The 17,681-nt window shown below is 38.9% G+C and overlaps 1 protein-coding gene across 2 annotated transcripts in view; it reads right to left on the reverse strand.

Moving 5' to 3' along the window:
* ITGA2 (integrin subunit alpha 2) overlaps positions 1–17,681 on the reverse strand; it is a 67,846-nt gene that overhangs the window by 24,323 nt on the left and 25,842 nt on the right. The window contains exons 3-13 of one of the 2 annotated variants that reach the window (XM_032097216.1): positions 16,324–16,433; positions 15,284–15,375; positions 11,515–11,629; positions 10,982–11,109; positions 9,706–9,854; positions 8,563–8,713; positions 7,969–8,134; positions 6,615–6,688; positions 5,154–5,292; positions 2,404–2,549; positions 1,556–1,699 (exon numbers count right to left, since the gene is read on the reverse strand). In XM_032097216.1, the coding sequence (XP_031953107.1) occupies positions 1,556–1,699; positions 2,404–2,549; positions 5,154–5,292; positions 6,615–6,688; positions 7,969–8,134; positions 8,563–8,713; positions 9,706–9,854; positions 10,982–11,109; positions 11,515–11,629; positions 15,284–15,375; positions 16,324–16,433 (1,414 nt within the window). Of the gene's footprint in view, positions 1–1,555; positions 1,700–2,403; positions 2,550–5,153; positions 5,293–6,614; positions 6,689–7,968; positions 8,135–8,562; positions 8,714–9,705; positions 9,855–10,389; positions 10,920–10,981; positions 11,110–11,514; positions 11,630–15,283; positions 15,376–16,323; positions 16,434–17,681 lie in introns of those variants that run through there. The other variant, XM_032097217.1, reaches the window with a different exon arrangement.

The raw sequence follows: 17,681 nt of genomic DNA on the forward strand, positions 1-17,681 counted from the left end.
CAGTTTTGGATTACCAGTTTTTATGCAGAGGGAATGGAAATTATGTAACTGGACATAATTCTTTGAAACAGAAATGGAATTTCCTTACTAAACTAATGCAAAAAGCATGTGTCCAAATCGTAAACTCCTGACCTCTCCAATGCCAATGAAGAAAGAAAGACTGGAAATCTTCATAGTTAAGTAATCCCATTTACTCTAGATAAAATGCAATTCTGGCAAATAGCTTTCTCACCTTTAACCTCAGTTATCATGCTGTGCTTAAAATTTTAGAAATAACAGCCAACTTATTTATTAAAAATGACTAGAAAAGTATTACTTGTACAACAGGGACAACTTGCACAAATCCAGATTATTTTAAAAAATATTAAAAAATATCTTTCATTATTCTTTGGTATTTAAAATTTAAATAATTTTAAACCTAATATTTGACAACAACTACAAGTTGTAATATGGTCTTCCAATTTATTTGGTTTTCAAAAGTAAAAAAAAAAATCCTTTCATTTTTCTTTTCTCTCATATTTCATGTCTGATGCCACAGGCACAAAGACCAGTGTCAGCTGCCAACTTTCAGCTCCTTCATCTACCTTGAAATTTCTTTAGGGTAGTTTCCTGTTGCTTCAGGATGGTCTGACTGAGGTCCTGCTGAGGAGGGTGATCCTTTCTCTCTATTTATTTGATTGCAATTTACCTAGTAAAGAGACCATTTTCTGTTTTCTCAGATGGATGGCAGATATTAATTTGCTTTGAAGACACCCAGTGAATGAAAGACTGTTCAAAACTGCCAGAGGGCTCCATATGGTTAATACAGATATTCTGGAAACACCTACTACAGGTCTGAATAAAAAGCGCCATCAGTCAAGCATCAGACAAGTAACACAGCTTTACTGGATAGAGGGGACAACAAGAGTTATAGTAACCATCCGGTGTCAGAGTCTACAAAACAATACAGAAAACTGGTAGAAGAGCATTTCTTCGAACTGCTTTGCGAATACTGTCAGGCATTGAATACATTCACCAAGAACAAATGGCAGATTAATTAGCAAAAGCCTTGCGCTAAGTTTTTCAGAGATATGGCCAACCCATGCTATATTACCATGAAGCACATTCCCTGGTACTAGGACCAGGGAGACACCAAGAACACCAGGCCCCTGACCACTAAGAGTGCTTAGCTACTGTCTTGCTCATTTGCTCCATTTTGGTCTGTTCCAGCTGGCTAATTCCCAGATTACATGCACAAGCAATTCTGGGGAAAGTTTGCAGCTGCTGCTGAAAAGCAGAACACATGAGGCAGCACTAGAAAGGCCTCCACACACAGCCCTCTAACCAGGTAGGCTTGGCACCATTCATCCCTGCTCTTATGCCACATCCCAGGAAATGCACATGCTCTGTTTCTTGTTAAAAAAAATGTCACTTGAAATATTTCCAACACTTTGAAAATGTTCACTCAATAGTGACTTAGAAGATCTGGAGAGGCCAAAGGCCTTTTAGCCTGCATGTGGCCAGTCTGATTTGAAAGAAACTAGCCTTAAGGAATGCTGGCTTGAGCCATTTTTACCTTTGTGACGGAAAACATGTATACTCTCCCTTCTTCTTTCTTCAGGTCATTCATAAACATTGGTGCACCCACAAGAAGCACATCTGTCACAGAATCCCTGTTGACATCCACTGAACACACCACACTGCCAAAGTAGGAGCCAATCTGAAATCAGTAGTAAATGGGTTGTCACTGCATATGCTTTTTCTGAATCATGTTTTAGCACCTGATTCAGAAAACTTACATCCAGTAAGATTCCAGTACTACTAGATGTTGCTGAATAAAATTACTTTGTAGCATACTTCAGTATTGGAAGAATCATATCCTTACCATATTTCACTGTTTCTGTCCTGTAGCTGCTACCATGGCTTTACCAGTCAGCAATACAAATGCCAATGGAAAGTAAGATATGGGAAGTACATTTTTTTTAGAACTGTGCATGAAACTACCCAACCTCTGATCTACTCTCAGATTTGTCTTACGCATGATACCAAAACCACCTAAAATCATTCCTCTTTTCCAAATAAGAAAAAGAGATTGAGCTCCCAGATCTGTCTTCTGATGTCATCTACTTCACAACTTCTCAGGCAGAACAGAGTTCACTGAGTCTCTCCCAGTTTGAATTGTTGACAGAAGGATACATTAGTTAGGTTTGTATATTATATTTCACCACTAATTGGATGACTTCCTAAAATACTGTTTAAGAGTTACAGCCAACCTCATTGAAATAGTCTAGTGACAGAGAAAATTTCAAGTGGATTCTAAATGCTTGGAGAGAAAGAGGAATTTTCAAAACTAATTGCAATTTACTGCTGGGTCAATAAAAACAGATTCCCGAAAGTCTGTATTCATGACCAAAATATACTTGCCTGCTCGCCTCTCTGTGACTGTACAATTGCAATATTACCATCACTGTCAACATCAAAAACCACCACTCTGCCAGTGTAGTTGGATCTTGGCGCACCAGCAACAAAATAGACAGAGCTCATAGTTGAGAGAACAGCAACAGAATAACCTGGGGATAGAAGCCAATATTTAACATGTGTGGGAGACCATTAATTACAATTCATCAGTTGGTTATCCATAAAGACATGGAGGATGAGTCAATCTGGTATGTTAATCACAGAGAATGATGGTTCCAGATGGGAAGTTATGCTGTCACATAAGCATAAAATTTGCAATATTCTCCTGGAGAGAACAATGACACATGCATCAAGTCGAAGCAGGTTTACAGAATCACATGGACAACAGTTTAGCCTATTCAGTAAAATACAGACCACGAAAATGTCATGCTTGTGAAGGAGATAGGAAAAAAAGTGCGAAAAAAAAAAAGGGGAAAGAAGAAATAAAGAGAAATATGAGATTTACATTTGGACCAGTCTTCAAACTAGGGAGGAGGAACACCTAGCTTCTGTAAAGTTTGCAGCACATTTTCCCACAGCTCACCAAACCACAGACCAGTGGTTTGTCTGAATAGAACAGGCTACATTAACAGCTTGTCAGCTGGGAGGGTTGATTGAACTTCTTTGAACATTTTAATCCTCATTACCATTATTCTAGCATTTACTTGCTTTCAGGAAACACTGTTTAATACCTGCAAAAATGTAACCATATTTTAGCAGTATAAATCTAGCATTAGTACACACTTTACATTTCGGTGGTTTAGTTCCAGCAAATTTATTTTAAGTGAAGAAAACAAAGTCATCCTTTATAAAGTCTATAGTTAAAGACAATTACAAAATGCCAGTGATGGGACAGAATATGCAGATCTTTAGCAACCTGCAGGACAATACAAGGAGCACAGTCTAAAAGGATTATGCCTTGATCTTTATGTTATACCAGTCTAATTCAGAGTTTTGTTCAGACACAGTTTTTCTAGGGTGAGGACAACTTTTGTGACTGGAAGTTCAATGAGCAACAAAACAAGATTTTATTCTGCAAATTAAGTACACACCTTCCTAATTAATACAGAATACAGTCATTTGATGTGAGGGGGTGCAGTGCAGAACAGGGGCCAATCAAGCAAGTTGTGATGTTCTAGCAGCTCTTTAACTTATGTTCCCCCAGGCTGGTGAGAGAGAGCTGGTATGGAGAGCTCCTACTGGAGGACAGAAAGTGGAGGGGAAATGAACGGACAGAAAAGGGACATTGTTTTCTCCAGAAAGATTTAAGCAAATGCACTAAAACTGCCTTGTAGAGAAAGGAAATTACCTGAGCTTTTAAAAATTATTAAGAAAATGAAGTAACAGAAAGTCTGAAGAGGTCATACATGCAAAAGAGCTATGGCTCATTAGGTTTGGTTTAATTTATTCATTTTGTTGGATGCAAGTAATGCTGAGTCATAGGGGAAAAAAGAGTATATTGGTTGCAAAGACAGCATATTATTAAATAACTTCAAGAATAAGAAATTCATAGGTGCTTAATGTAATAGCATTATTCAGGGATGAAACAGCAGAGCAGGCATGTTGAAAGTTTACAGAAAACATTTAAATGAATTGAGAATAGAGAGTGACTGGCTTTATTGGGTCAAAAAACATGTCAAAAATACATAAGGAGATTATAAGTAAAATCTCTATTAAATGGTAGCAATATTCGAAAACTACAAACTGAAGTGGTAAAGACTAAGAAAACAGCAAGCACATATGAAACAATAGAAAGCCAATCAGCTTCTCATCAACATCAAACTGGGGAAAAACACACAAATATTGTAACAGAAGAAACACATAATGATCAGTGTGATTCACTAAGCAGCCTTTTCAAATCCCATGATTTATTATGTCTCTGTGACTGTGCTGGCTTTGGCTGGAATACAGTTAATTTTCTTCACAGCAGCTGTTATGGAGCTGTGATTTGGATTTATGCTGGAAACACTGTTGATAACACAAGGATGCTTTAGTTACTGCTGAGCAGTGCTCATGCAGTGTCAAGGCCTTTTCTGCTCCTCACCCCACCCCACCCCACCAGCAAGGAGGCTGGGGGGGCACAAGGAGTTGGGAGGGGACACAGCCAGGACAGCTGCCCACAAATGACTACATGGGTATCCCATTCCATATAGTGGCATGCTCAGCATATAAAGCCAGGGGAAGAAGGAGGAAGGAGGGATGTTTAGAGTGATGGCATTTGTCTTCCCAAGTCACAGCTGTGTGTGTTGAAGCCTTGTTGTCCTGGGGATGGCTGAACACCTGCCTGCCCATGGAAAGTGGTGAATCAATCCCTTGTTTTGCTTTGCTTGCATGCATGACTTTTACTTTCCCTGTCTGTATCTCAACCCATGAGTTGACCCACTTCTGCTCTTCTGACTATCCCCCACTCTCACTCCCCTCAAGAGGAGTGACTGAGTGTCTGCTTAGTTGCCAGCTGGGATTAAACCACAGCAGTGACAAAGACTGATTTTTTTTTTTAGCTTACCACTTTGATATTAGTAGAATTTAAAAACACAATAAAGTTTTTATTCAATGAACTGTTGACCAGTAAAAAATAATCTTTTTTTGACCGAAAATTCTTTTCATATTCTCAAATAATTTCTTAACACAAATCTGGCTAGAGGAGAATTTTCCAACTTCTTTAATATCTTAATCAAGGTTTCACACATTTCCAGATTTGCATTTCAGCCCCTTACCTAGGTATGAGCTATGATTTCTGTCCTGAAGAATCTTCTCAAACACCTGGCTCGGAAAGGTGGTGACTCTGTCTGAAGACCCCTGAACTACAGTTCCACTCCAGTCGTAGGCCCCAACAGCACCTAGCAGCAGAACATCCTTTAAAAAATAAAAGTCAACATTTTAGAACTACTTGATTTAGAAAAAGTATGAGCAAAGCTGAAGCTACCATGCCTAATTTCCTACATCACTGTGTTTAAGCCTGTGATGCAGACTAAAGACAGCAGGCAGCTGACTGGAGCTGTTCAGAGTTACCACTTATGTGTAAGAATTTACTGCCCTGTTAAGAGGGATTATCACCCGTCTACTGGAAGAGGATAAGTGACTGCTTTAGTTCCCATGGCACTGCAACTCATGATAAAATGGGTTTATTTAAACACTGTGATAATTTCCTAAGTCTGTCCACCATGGGGTTGGGCTTGCTAAGTCCATGCTTTTACGTGCCCATGATCCTCAGAAGACTGAGGATCACACAGACCCAGCTGTATGAAAAAGCTAAAGCCCCTGTTTTGGCCAGCAAAAGTGCCAATGACAGCACACAAGAGCTGGTGCAAATAGATACAGTTTAATTCTTTACATAAGGAGATGTTCTTGAGAGATCTAAAATCCAAATTAGCATGGCTTATTATACAGAATACTTCATACAGAAATCCTTAATCTTGTACAGAGAAAGCAAACATAGTTTAGTTTATTCAAGTTATTAAAATTCTTCACTAAACTGAGATACTGTTATAGAAAACTGCAATAAAATTGAATGTGTAATTTTCCTGAATAAACAACCATATGTTTCTCATTTTTTTGCCATTTCTTAGCATCAAGTTCTTCATAATTTAAAACTTTAATTTGTGCAAATACAGAGGACTTTCAAAAAATTATTTCATTCCTCTTTAAAGGCTATGAGAAGGAAAAAACCTTGTATTTTCAGTTGAAAGCTTATTGAACCACACTTGGATTTTACAAAGATAATCTTAAAATTGATTAGCATTAAAATATATCTGATATTTTGGTTCTAAGTTTTAAGTGAAATATGCTTTAAACAAATATTATTAACTTTATAATTTATAAAGAAATTATATAATAATTTTCAGACTTGTTTTATTTATATTTTGGTGACTGCCTACCAGCTTTACAATATAGTTAGTCACAAACATAGAGGAATTAATATTTTCCTGCTACATGAACTCAGAAATCACTGAAATAATTATATTAATACATCTCAAGATGGTTACATGAAACAAACTATTATGCAGCTTTACTTATTAATATGTATTCAAGTTAAAGAAATTAAAAGGATTATTTGACATTCTCCTTGCATGTAAAAAGATCTTAAAATTGGACATTGTGCTTTTATTTCTCTTTTCTTGCACTCAAGTGTACATACTTACTTCTATTTGTATCATTAAATAATTAAACTCACATACCTTTTTTTGTGAATAATATGCACTGAAGCCCACCTGTGACATTTCCATTTGGAAAGTATCACCTTGATCTGTACCTGGTAAAACAGATATGCATATATGGTTATCTCTATGTAGTCACACAAAATCCTGCCTTGCTGCCTCTGAGTTTAGCTGTATAGGGGGGTTGTATATACACACCAATTTGGCTAAAGCATTTACAAGCAATGGAAATCAGAGATGATAAACTGTAGAAAATTTGGAGGATTTAATGGCAAATTGATAAGATGAAACCATGAGCCATGCTATAAGTCTCTTCCAAAAAAAGGGCAGAAGATAATGATGAAGTTGGTTTGAATCAGTTTGCACTACCTTGTCACTGTGGCTGATCTCTTTCTGTGTTTTCTAGGAAGCATTAATATCCTGAAATTAACAGCTTTAGTAACTGTATATTCACAACTTTCAAATAGAACAGAAATTTTAATTTTCCGATAGGACTTTTAAAAACTGTTGGAATTCTCCTGAAAAATACTGTGATATCCATTTCCTAAGCTGGATAGGAATTCAGTGGGAGTACTCAGGAAAAAGACCTGTTCCCTTGCTTTGAGTAGCAGCATGGGCCTAGTAAAGAATAAGGGAAAGTGAAAGAGAAGATTTCATCCTGAGTGCAGGAAAATGGCAGCCATAAGCTCCTTAAAGAGTGTTGAGGGCAGGTTACACATCTCTGAAGCAAGGTCTGAATTTAACTTAAAAGTTAAAAGCTGGCTTTAGGGAGACAAAGCATCTCTGTGTCACCTCTGCAACACCTTCCGCTGAACAATACACAGGAGTAGGGGTGGTGCGAGGGAGGGGGCCTGGAAGGCACCGCACAAATTGCATTTTCAGCTCTGTAATTAGTTACCTAGTCTTCTGGTTTGCTTTGGGTTTTTTTGTTGTTGTTGTTGTTTGTTTGTTTGTTTGTTTGGGTTTTTTTGGTTGGTTTTTTTTTAATAAATTTAATATGGTTTAGGATTCACACAGGTGAAGCTCACAAGCATGAAGATGCCTTTATTCTGCTGGTGATAATAGCTCCAAGTATATTTGGTTGCATATGGAAAAGCTCCCATGCCTGAAGCCCAAGATATGATAGAAATTTACATCAACTGGGGAATGTTTTCCTCAAACTGCAAAAGTTAACTTGAAGCTCAGGCTAATTAGGGGTGGAGTAGCTGGGGGAGCACCTGTGAAAACAAGAGCTCTCCTGGTGAGCAGGGAGCAGCCTGCAGCTCCAGCTGCCACTTATTTTCACAATACTGCACTAGGTTGAAGCAAAATAAAATTCTAAGCTTGTCAGCTGGGAGAAACTGATCTAATTTTTCAGGGACATTGAGTATTTTACCTTCTATACTAAAAATGCGCTCTCCAAGCGTTCCTGCTTCTTCCAGTAGCGCAGCCTCAGATGACACATTGAAGAAATACTTTTCTGTTGGATGACTAGCAATTCCCTTGATTTCTTTAATTAAGTTTTTAGTATCAAGTTCATTCCTTATTAAGTATCCCAAAACCTTGTTTAAAGAAACAAACAAACAGCAAAATAAGAAAAGTGAAAGAGATCATGGTGCTACTCCATTTCCTTCTATACTATTTTAGCAAATATTCTGCGTATTAAAAAAAAGTTACCTTTATTTGTATTACTGAATTGCTTATTAGGTTCATTCCTAGGCAAGGGACCATTCATACAGGAAAAATACATAAGGTATGGCAAAGGGGAAAACCACTGAAGTTGCTCAGGCAATTCTAGTCTTGCTTTTTCAGCCAGTGAAAAGACAAATATTTTCACCAGTTCATAGGATTAATTTGACTTAGTTTCAGTCTCACCAGTGTAACAATGTATGCATTATATACCACTTATGTATAGAACATGCACTTCCATACATACACAGCAAAACAATCTTTTGAAAATGCAGTAATGTATAATTTCAGTATTACTTACAGCAATGCCAAATCTGGTTATATTGTCTTCATTGCATTTACCTATCACTGTTTTCAAGTTGGATCCATCATGTGATTCACCATCTGTCACAACAACCATTACTTTTGTGGCTGTCGGGCGTCCTCCCGATTCAGGTGAGAAGGCATACTGTCTGTTATAAAACATTGGTTTATCACACCTCAATCCGTAATGGATGGAATCCAGCACATACACTGTAATGAATACCTTCATCACTGAATTAGAATAAGGTGCTTCTGTAGTGCATAAGTAATGTAACCAAAGAAGCAGAAAAAAAGACTGGAAGGATTGGATGGTGTTTCTGATAAAAATGTAAATTTCAGGAAAAACAGTATATTTTTTGTACTAATATTTCTAAATGAAAAGGGGGTTTTATCAAAACTCTTAAAGTTTTATGACACCAGGAGCTGGCATCACCAAGCTCAGACAAAAGTGGAAGACAATTAATAAAAAACTTCTCAATTCTACTGCATATATGGACTCCATTGAAGGCTGAGTCTGTTCCTAAACCAAATTCTCAAATTCATTTGATTCAGCATGTATTTTGGCCTAGAGTTCTTCAAAAAACTTCAAAACAGCACCTTCCTGTTGAGAAACAGACCTGGTTTGTATATGTGTTCAGTCATAAAACCCTTTAAGTTTAACCTGTTTTTCACACTTACGGTGCTGCAGTGACAAACAGACAACAGACGAGGTTTTACTTTCTCTGCTATCAACCAAAGCCTGATCCACAAACACAAATGTTACTGCACCCACTGAATCCCTGGATAAACTTTACTTCTTTCAATGGTTTTGTATGTTTCCTAAAACCTTGTCCACTCTGATGCACTGTCATGTTTAGAGATCTGTGACAGAACAAGCAATTCAGTTGCGTACCAGAATTACTTTAGAGTGGAGCTCAACCCAATGGTTAACAACATGCTTTTCAGCAATTCTAGTTTATATATTCCTGTACCAATCTGCATGGGACACTGCAAATGCACCTGATGGATTCTGCCTAGTGCTGGGAATCCACTCCAGAGGTCCTGGGCACACGGTCTTCCAAAGGGAATGAAATTCACAATGTTCTCATTGCCACGTAGAGTAAGTCAAACAGTTGCACCGTAAATCATCAATGCATCTCACCTTGCATTGTCAATGGCTTTGAAGGTATTAGTGAGATCTCCTCCCTTCTGAGATGTTTTCTCCATTGCTTTAACAACCTCATCCTTTGTTTGATACGTATTCAAGTTGAAGACTACACGGGGATCATTAGCATACTGAATTAAACCCACCTATGCAATAAAAAATTACATTAGATTATGATGCTTTACAATTAATTACATAGAATCATGATGCTTACTTATGTGTCAGGTTGGTGTAAAAGGTCTGCAGATGCATGGTTTTCTTTCAACACATGTAAAACCAGTTAAAAATAACATTTGAAAAGCAAAGAAAGCTAAAATGCTGTTGCACTTCATATCATTTGTTACGGACTACAATACGTTACTGCAAACAATCTGAAACAGCAGACATTAAATGTTTGCTTGGTTACTTCTGGAAGAGCTGATGGATAGCAATAATACAAGGAGCTCTGGGTAAAATAAGAAAATAGCAATAGTTCTACAAGCTCAGAGCACCTCAGTCTGATCTCTTCTAAGGAAGTCCTAAAGGTTAGTTACTTTACAGCACTGCAAACCCTACTTATTTTTAATATAGGTGAAGCTAAAGCTGTATGATAAGATGTAAATTTAAAAAGAAAGAAAAAAAGAGAAGATGCTGAAGGTGAGGTTCAGAAAGAGCTGAGCAGGAAGCCTAGCTTTTAAGCACCTCACTTCCAAAGTAGCCCAAGGAAGAAGGCAGCCTTTGGGAGAGAGATTTCCAGTGCCCCAGTCTTTGTTCTCAGAACTGTTTAGGGAAAATGGACAACTGTAAAGACAGAAGATGTTTAAAACAAAAAAAGGCAATAAAATTTTCCTTACCATCATCAAATCAAAAGGAAAAAACCTCAAAGATCAGTGAGTAAACCAGCAGGAAAAGCTCCTGTTTTAAAGATGCAGCAGTTGGAAAGTGAGAGCTGTATGAAAAGCCCATTAAAAATCTGTTCTACTTTTATCATATCCCCAAAGGCTGTATTTTCAACTACTTTTACACCTAATGCATGAAAGAGATCTGACTCCCCTAGATACAACCTAGACTTCTATTTCAGTTGTATTTTGGATCAAATTACTAATCCCTTTCAAAATAGGATAACCGTAAGATAAAATCCCCAGCACTGAATAGGATAACTGTGTAATCTGTGGCTTTGAGGGAGGTACTGTAGTTACACAAAATCACACTTGGTTGCCTTTAAAATTGGTTATTTTAGGTTTTGTTCTGTTTGGGTTTTTTTCGGTCTTTCTTGAATATATCTTTGACTTACCTGAGTCTTGTTAACGCCTATGTCTAAGCCTTGTACAAATTTTTTCAAAAATGCTCTCACTGCATCCCAGGGATAAATGCTGTTTGACTCATCACAAACCACCACAACATCTATAACAGAGGAACACTCTGAAACAAAAATAAGAAGTGGACATTAAATGCACTTGCAGTCTCAGTATACTCTTCAGCTAAATCCAGAGGTGCATATTTAGGTCTCACACAGGCAACGCTTCGGATCAGAAGGCTTTGCCAGAATGAGGACTCAATAGGAGCATATGTGGGTTTTGAGCCTGCACTGGTGCGATGCCCCTGAATACAGAGGACTGAGACCATATTCACATCAGCATTGGATCACAATTTGTCAGCCTTTACATATCAATCACAGGGCTTTGCTTTTGGCACATACACTTTTTAAAGAAATCAAAATTAACAGTCCCCAACACAATATATGTTGCTATTGTTTGATATGTTTGGTTTTTTTTTTTTTTAATTTAACTTAAAATTTAATTTTAAAATTTGCACATGTCACCTTACTTTGAACAGCAGGAGAAAAGCTTCTTAGGATCTTGAAACTTGGACTGAATTCAGAACAAACTCCTGTTGCATAGTATTGTCTTCCACACTGCTGTGCCCACAAGGGACCACAAGTCTTAAAAAATAACAACAAAAAGAAACTATAAAAATAACCAATACTTGTCTCACCATATCTATATACAAAACCACCACAAGCAGGACGACAGGGATATAGGATCAGCAAAGCTCTCTTGGGTTACCAGGCCAAATCCCTTCAGTGAGCGTAACCCCTCTCACAGACTCTCACGGGGAGGATTTGCCGCCGGTGCGGATCCCGGTGCTATCCCGGTGCTATCCCGGCGCTATCCCGGCGCCCATCCCGCGGGCCGGGCGCGCACCCCGCGCTGCAGCGCCGCTCGTGGCCGGCAGGTGGCGGCAGCGCCCCGGGCACGCGGTGCGGGGAACGCGCGGCGGCGCCGAGCGCGGGGTCCGTGACCGGAGCGCGGGGACCCCTCGGACCCCCCCGAAAGCCTCGTCCCAACGGGAATTCACCCCGCGTTTGCAGCTTAAACTGCCTCATCTCCCTCCTCACGGTGAGCACGGTCCCATTCTCACCAACGGGAGACGTCTGCCCCTGGCCGCGCACCGCCCCCCCACCAACCCCCCCCCCACCAACCACCCATGTTCATTGACTTTGGGGGAAAACAACCCTGCTTCGGTGCTGAAAACAATCTCTGTAAAAAAAAAAAAAAAAAAAAAAAAAAGTATTTTCATCTGGATCGACCAGCTGTTATTTACGTCTTTATGCATCTTTATGTGTGCTTTTATCAACCACATATAGAGACAGCATTTTGCCGTGAGAATATAGGGGGAGTTGTGTGCGTGGGGGCGGGGGGGGGGAAGGCTGAGGTGGAGAATCGGTGGGTGTATTTCCTTCTTAAAAGAAAATATTAGAAACTCAAGGAAATAAATATAACCTCTACATAACCTCTCTCCAACTGTTCTGTGAGAAATTATAGCTTCCTTATATATACACTCCGGTTGCATCACCTATATTTAGGAAAAGAGGGACTATTACACTTTTCTCAAGGATACTGGGGGGCAAAAAAAAGGTAATTAAATTCAAAAGTAAATAGAAAATGAGCTAAATCACTCACTGGTTTACCAGTGAGACAACATCAAACTACCCTAAGATATTTGACCAGATGGTGGATTTTCTAGATGAGAAAGGAAGTATATCCACATTATCTGATCTTGAGGTAAGTGCTTTTTTAGCTGCTACATGGGGCATGGTTAGTTCTTAATGGAAAAGACAGCTTTTTAGAGAGGTGAAAGGTGCAAAATAAATCATCTATAATAGTAACTATGAAGCTGGAGGAGAGTTACTGGCCTTTAGAGTTAATTTAAAGTTCCTTTTAGATCAGTCTTGTTTGGCCATTTTCTTTTTTTTTTCCTGAATTGGTGGGAGTTCAAAATTGTGATGTTAATCTTGGAGCAAAAAGCAAAGATTTTCTAATAATCTTTGTTGATCTTCAGAAAGAAAAAGGGAAAAACTCTAATGTTTAAGTCAGAAATTCAAGATACATCATTAATGAAGGGGAGATCACATATCAAAAACTGATGAACTTGAAAGGCAGAATATTATAAAGGGGTGTAGGCTTGCCCTTCAGGACTAACATTAAGAAATGTGGACCTAAACTGGAAGGTCACTGGATGGAAGGGAGAGAAGCAGAAGGATCGGGCCCTGGATGACTGCAGGGTGACAGCAAGCACGCAGCCAGCATGCAAAGCAAATATGGCTTAAAGATATGTGACGAGAAGCTGTTGAGTTGGGGAAATACCAAATACACTGTATAGTGCCTGGGAAAGACTCACATGGAATACAGCACAGACGTGGTCACTGATATTTGAGAGAGGTGTATTTCAAAAAGCACGTTTCAGCCAAAAACTCTGTATTTGTTTAGCAAGGCAAAGGAGAAAGGTGAGTGGTTGTGGGGTGTCAAATCCAAAAAGAAGATTTTACATGCAGGGAGATGAGAGCTACTTCTTTCAACTAAAGGCAAAGCACTGCCCAGAAAACGAACTGATAAAAATTTAGTCAGGAAATCCAGAAAAATCTTGTTAACCATCAGTGAAGTTCTTCAGCACCTCTCCAACAGGACTAAGCATGCCTCAGAAAATGTAATGAGCGTGTGGGAATAGACTGCCCTGTACTTAGAATACCTGTGGGAACCAATCCCATGGCATCAAGCAGCTGAACCAGCAGGGCTTGGGAGCTGCAGCACAGACACGCCAGCCTGGGTCGCATTCCAAGCCAAGCAGCCCAGGGACTGAGCACGCAGCACAGACTAGGACAGGCAGGTGGAGGGGCCACAGGAGGAAGGAGAACAGTGAGCTGGGAGGGGGAAGCCCTGAAAGAACCCAAAGAACCCATCACAGAGGCCAGCTGCCACAGGCAGAGTCTCAGAGCAAAGTCCTGGCTGGCAGCAGCTTGCAATTATGAGCGGGCAGTCCATGCATGTGGTCCAATACCTGCCACAACTAAGTCATGGGGCTTTTGGTATTTGTTGAGGCTGAGCCACAGATAAGCACCTGTCTCCAGTACTCCATTCTCCTCATGTTAAAAAGAAGCCCTTTTTGACAACGACGTGGCTGTTTATGTCTTAGAATTCAACCTTTTCTAATTCATGCAATTTAAGGAGAGTCAATCAGTAACATATGGACAGGAAATTCTTTTTAATTGAGAGAAGTTTAAATATTATTAGAAAATACAAATTTTCTTGCATGAGATATTTTAAAACACTGCAGTTACTCACACTGATTAAAAGTGGGTATGCATAGGACATTACCTGTAATTGAAAGTATTATTTAAGAGATAGAGTAAGATTTTTTTAATCAGTGCCTTTTCAAGCCACAAGTCAAGAAAAGCCCTGTTGCTGCATTTTGAAGTTATGAGTAACTTTACTAATTCCAAGAGAGCTGCTGAAGAAGTTGGAATTAGGCATACTTCTAAGTACTTCAGTAAACTGAGCTATGTGTTAATGAATACAATAAATATTTGAATATTTTTGTGATTACTAGGAAGATGCAACAAAAATTACAAAGTTTAAGGACACCCTAGAGGTCTTCTGTCTGTAATTTATTGTTTCACTTATTTACTGCACATGGCTACATCAAAGTGGAGTACACCTACACAGCAACAGTTTTCATGCGTATGACTAGGATCATAAAAAAGCATATGAAACAGGCATTCGCTTCCTTTTGAGTAAGATTCTGTTTTGCAGGCTCCAAGGGCAGTGGTTTGTGGAATATACACAGAGAAAATGCATCCTCCTTCAGCTTGCTAACCAAATAAAACACATCACAAATCCATGGGACTAGAAATCCTACTATCTCAGGAGAACAGGTGCCTGTGCTAGTGCAAATGATGGAGGAGAGATTATATAAAGTCTTTTGAAAGCACAATCAGAACTATACAAGACTTGTATAATATTCTTGTGTATATTGTCTGACTTAAATTACTGAGTCATTAATTCGGATAGGATGCTTAGGTAAACGATGAAGGAGAGCCTTCTCAATATTCCTGCATTAATGATACATTTCACAATTGCTTTTGGACCCTAGGTAATTGCAGTGGGATGCAATATTTTAAAATATGGAAAAGATACACTAATACATGCTGCATAATAAAATACATTTAGCTTGGACTTATGAAAAAATGTGGAGAATTCTAGTTTCTACAGTCTCCTCAGGAGTGTCTGTCTGTACTGAATATGATCTTGATACATACCAAAAATCCTCCCGTTTTTGAGTTCTGTATCAGAGTCAAGCCAAGGTTCATGTTCTCTTTAATTTCAGTCACATTTGGAATATTTATTAAAGCTGAAATAAAATTAGATTAAGTAATGACAGATAAATAAATAAGATGTAGAAGCAATTTACTAAGTTAGAATTCTTTTCAAAAACTTGACTTTTCAGAATCTAAGGCACCTTTTCCAAATCGCTGTGTACAATTCTGAGACAAAAGAAACAAAAGCCAATCTTTGGGAAAAAAATTGCTAACCATTAACTGTAGACATGAATTAAGTATGGCCATTTAGAGTATCTGCTCTCAAGACACCTGAAGACGAAATAGAGGAAAAAAGGATCTACCTATGGCGTATTTTTGGCTGGCTGAGTAGCTGCAGCTGAGTAGCTACTGTTACATTCCTCAGGACACCAGACTCCTCTGATCCAGTATCAGGCTTTAGACAGAAAACTGGAAGGGGCAGTGGAGGGCAGATATGGTCTGCACCACAAATAAACATAAAGGAGGCAACTCAGGACACTCTGCTGCCCTGTATTTTCACTGTATCCAGACTTGAACTCCATTTTATACTTAGTTGGCAAACACAGATGCCCACCCCTACTTGGTTTAGGGAAAGTAGAGACACTTGCCCTGCCAGCCACCCACCCCTGGATGCCAGCATGGAGCCCTTCAATGACACAGAGCCCTGCATCTGCCAGACATTGGCTTTGGGACCCACACTGTTCCTGCCCCATGGCTGCAGGGTAAAGACCCTAGTTGCTCCAGTGGGTGACACTGAGACCCCAGTGCCTCCAGCAGCTGGCACCACCTGGCCTGACTCCAGTGCCAGGCACCAATTTTTGCTCAGAGAGACACAAGTTTCATCAGCAGCTGGCACTGAGGCCTTGCAGCACACACACCCCACAGAATCTGAGATTATGAAGACAGCTAGTTAGAAAAAGTTTTAATAAAATCGATTGGCCTCATACATACACAAGGAAAAACTGGACAATTGCAGCAAGACATTGCCAGTTAGAACTTACCTTGTAAATTCAGTTTTTTACATGTGTTTTTGGACACACCAACAGGACATGCATATATATCTCCAGTTCTGTTAGCAGGATAGCCACTCCAGGGTGATCCAACCAACAACCTAGAGGAAAAGGAATGTCATTAGATCCTCAATGATACTGGAAAAGTTCAGCATGCATGGCTCACTATGGATAACAGGTAAAAGATGCTTTCCAGAGATATAGCACCCAAGGCATTCAGGTGTAGGAGTCTTCTCCAGAACTGTTCAGAAGCTTTATTTGCATGTCAATACCTTACACTGGATTCACCAGGGGCAGCTTTGGTGGAGAAGAAGAATGGGAGAGCCTTTGGGGTTCAGCTGCCTCAAACACATGTACTGTTTTTAATGTGACATTGTGTCGCAGGTCAGACGAAACACAGTGAAGATACTAATATATACAGGTACACAAAAACTTAGAAATATATATGTTGAGGATCGAGAGACATATTATTTATTGTTCTGTCTGTTAATGGTTAACTGGTTCCTTTTAGGTTATTCTTTTAACTGATAAGAAACGTTTTCTACAGGATCTGCTCAGCAGCAGTCAAACACTTACGTCTGAGCTTGAACACTACCACACCTTGATAACACTGAGTCAGAAAGAAAGTACTGCTGGTGGTAACAATCTGCTGCATAAAGTCTCTGATCTTGAACACGAAAGTTAATACTTGTGATCATTTTGCCTGCAATACAAAGTGATTAATATTCTCTGACTCATTTCTTCATTTGCCATAAGGTTTCCCCTCCAGTATCTGCTCTTCAAGACTCCTTTAATCTTTATTTGAAAGCCTTCACAAAATTGTTTAGTTCACCTTCTGGGAACACTGCTTAAGAACACCTATATTTCATCACAACTCTCTAAAAGATGATCTCAAGGGTTATTAAAAATAAAACAGATTATTGAAAAGCAGGGATCATGGGTACTTGCTCCAGCAGCACTATGACTTTATTTTCAAACAGAACAATCCATGGTAGCAATTAATGCATTTTGGGGACAGTAAGAGGACAAGTAATAGGGGCCCAATATAGAATATTGAGTTCCATTAGAAACCATTGTTTTTAGTGTGTCAATAGGTTGTTTGAAGCAAAATTTTTATTCTCTAAAATTTTATAGGTAGCTAACACAAATATACCTTACACTACTAAAAAAATTGTGAAATTATTATATTTCAAAGCAATTGCTATATATAATATTAACTTCCTATGGATCATCTGATTTTCCTGCTGCAATGTTATTACTACTTTGAATAAAATGGTTGTGACAAAAAAGAGTTTTAGATGCAAAAGAAAGAGTTTTAGATGCACAAGAAAGAGTTTTAGACCTTTCTA

Source organism: Corvus moneduloides, chromosome Z (assembly GCF_009650955.1).
Source record: "Corvus moneduloides isolate bCorMon1 chromosome Z, bCorMon1.pri, whole genome shotgun sequence".
Taxonomy (NCBI): domain Eukaryota; kingdom Metazoa; phylum Chordata; class Aves; order Passeriformes; family Corvidae; genus Corvus; species Corvus moneduloides.